This window comes from Eleginops maclovinus, chromosome 21 (genome assembly GCF_036324505.1).
Source record: "Eleginops maclovinus isolate JMC-PN-2008 ecotype Puerto Natales chromosome 21, JC_Emac_rtc_rv5, whole genome shotgun sequence".
In the NCBI taxonomy this organism is placed as follows: domain Eukaryota; kingdom Metazoa; phylum Chordata; class Actinopteri; order Perciformes; family Eleginopidae; genus Eleginops; species Eleginops maclovinus.
In genome coordinates, this window is record NC_086369.1 from 16,017,214 (window position 1) to 16,020,280 (window position 3,067).

The 3,067-nt window shown below is 47.0% G+C and overlaps 1 protein-coding gene across 1 annotated transcript in view; it reads left to right on the top strand.

Moving 5' to 3' along the window:
- Window positions 1-3,067, top strand: part of jph1a (junctophilin 1a) — a 32,020-nt gene continuing 28,953 nt past the window's right edge. The window contains 2 exon segments of the mRNA XM_063912132.1: window positions 1-303; window positions 306-608. Coding sequence (XP_063768202.1) covers window positions 231-303; window positions 306-608 — 376 coding nt within the window. The 5' untranslated portion in view covers window positions 1-230.

Sequence of the window (3,067 nt, forward strand, 5' to 3'; positions counted from 1 at the left end):
TCTCTCCCTCTGATCAGTGGGTGAGAGAGGGGGGAGACAGCAGCACACAGCCGAGAACCCGGCGTGCGCCTCCGGTAAAAAACCGCCCCGCGTTCACACCTTCACGCGCCGTTACGCATGCCTCTTGTCCTGCATGTGGACGTCCATCCTCACCCTGCTCTCTGTTTCTGCCCCTCCAGTCATCCTCTGGTCGGACCATCCTGTGCATCACACCTGGATCCTGACTCTGAATGACGGGCGGAAGGTTTGACTTCGACGACGGTGGCACTTATTGCGGGGGGTGGGAGGATGGCAAAGCCCACGGCACGGCATCTGCACCGGACCCAAGGGCCAGGGCGAGTATGCCGGGTCCTGGTCGCACGGCTTCGAGATAGTAGGGGTGTACACCTGGCCCAGCGGGAACACCTACCGGGGCTACTGGTCCCAGGGGAAGCGGCATGGGCTCGGTGTGGAGAATAAAGGCAGGTGGATGTACCGCGGGGAGTGGAGTCATGGGTTTAAGGGGCGATACGGAATCCGGCAGAGCCACAACACACCCGCGAGATACGATGGCACCTGGAGCAACGGGCTGCAGGACGGGTACGGGATCGAGACCTACGGAGATGGCGGTGAGACATCAGTCGTGTGTGTGTGTGTGTGTGTGTGTGTGTGTGTGTGTGTGTGTGTGTGTGTGTGTGTGTGTGTGTGTGTGTGTGTGTGTGTGTGTGTGTGAGAGAGTGTGTCGCTTTAACAGCTGATGTGAGGATGCTGCTGGAGATGCATCATGAGTCTGATATTAATCTGTGTTGATATGGCGCACTGCGCAGTGGTCAAGCATCATCATTTACCCCCCCTCCCCAAAAGTATGACTTCTTCTCACCCCTGCTGTGTTTCCTCGCTGATACAGACTAATGTAATGGTTCCTCTCTTATTCCAATGCTCCTCTCGTTTGGCAGCTACCGGTTGCTGCTCATATGACAGAAGGGAGGGGGGTGGCCCCATGCCCCTGATAGTTTGAAATCAGAGCAAATCAGTCTGTTTGGAGCCAATAATAGCCGGAGTATCACCTCCTCCACTTTCATTTCACATTCAGCTGGAATGACACACCTCTCAAAGAGAAGCTTTTGCAAGAATGCTAACATTTATAAAGATTGGTTTGAGGAAAGTGTTTTCATAGGGATGCACAATATGGATGTTTTTCCAGCCTATACTTACCTGATTCTCTTGTGCTTTACGATCAGAGAAACTGTAACTTCACAGGACTGTATTTTAAGGACCTGTGGTTTATCATGCACACCTGAGATGTTGGATTTAACATCCCACAAAAGGCTTCACAACAAGAGTATTAGCTTAATACAAAATAAAATACGGCTTGGTCTGCAGATAAAACCCCAATGACAGCATATCATAGTCTGGCCCCTGTGCAGGTCATTGTTTACAACTTGTTTTATGTACATGCATTCACATTTCTTCCCACAAACACTATGTTTATGATCATATATTGGCCCCTATACATATTGTGCATCCCTAGTGTTTACACCTTGGATACATGTTGTGATTTCTTTATCATTTTTTATCTTAAGACACTTTAAATGTGCTGAAAAAACACAGATCTATCATCCATGCTTCCAGCCAAGTGATTACAGAGAGAGGTCAGTGTGTGTGTGCACAGCTTGTTGGGAGACCTGTGTGATCAGAGGCAGCCTGATATCTGCAGACTCTGAGGACTACTACAGTCAGTGCTTTCTGGTTATGAAACCTCTTAAGTCTTTGGGCGATTTGTGAGCATCCTCTCCTGACGAGGGCCGTATGCTGCAGAGTAAATGCCTCACATATGATGGCTGCAGAGGCCCGGGCTTGTGCAATCAGCTGATCCAGAGGCTGTGCTGAACATCTGGCTGTCTGACCCCGCATAAGTTGATCTGCAGGGTCACCCAGCGCAGAGCCAGCCTGTTAATCTGGCCCTGTTTATCCGTGCAGAGTCCTGCCCGGGCGCGTGTATCGCTTTCTCTTTGAATCTCCCCATTATGGCTTATTTAATTGTATTCCTCAATGAGATTGGAGCGCCGGCTTAACGAGCCTTTCTTATGACTCGGATCATCGTTGTAATACGACGCTCTGAAGAAGCTACAGTAGGACGGCACATGCTCACTGGGCTCAGCGGCACATTAATGAAGTATTCCTCTCATTACGTGACTCATAGCAACTCCCTGTCGTCACAGACAAGCGGCTGGTGGTGAGCGCCTACTGTCAGTGGGGGAGTTATTGGACGCCTGAAAATAGGCCCAGAGCTGAGTGATTCACATTCATCCCAAGTGATCCTCAGTATCAGTACCTTAATCAAATCTCTGTGATTGAGTTAGTTATGCTCACAGTCTCAGATCTGAGGGGAAGGAGAGAAAACATTTCATTAGCCGACATACTCCGCTGCAAGGCTCCTCTCCGGGCCCGTCTGCAGCGCGGTTTCAAGGACAGATGCTGAGGATATCTGGCCAGAGACATGCAGAAGAAACAGATCAACCTTCTTTATAAAAAGAAATAAAAAAATACTGTAAATTAAGAGGTTAATACTACGTGTGTGACTTGAAGCATTCTCATAATACGTTAAGCTACTGAGATAATCCACTAATCGGATGTTATCAGTGACACTTAATCAGAGAGCAGTGGACTCTACCGTAGCTATTGTCAGGAGAAAGTTTAAGTAGCTCAAGTTATTTGAAAGCAAATATACATTTTGATTTAATTTACAGAATATAGCCTCACATATTAGGTAACATCTGAACACTACAGTGATGTAGTTGCATCAGAACTACATAACTGTAGCACAAAAAGCAGCTGATAACAGTGGCTGTTTCAACTGTTTAACCATGAATAGGTAGCTTAAAATAGTAAGTTAAAAACAACAAAAACACAGTTGCTAAAAGTTTAGTGGATAAAAGGTTAAATATTTAGGTTAAAGTAAGAGATATTGCTGAAATGGATGAAAGGTTATTTTTTATTCTGCTGTGTCATACCAGCTGATGCTTACTGTCTCTGCTTTGAATTGGTCAGAGTGATAGAGAAGTTTTCTCAGAGAAGGGGGACTTAA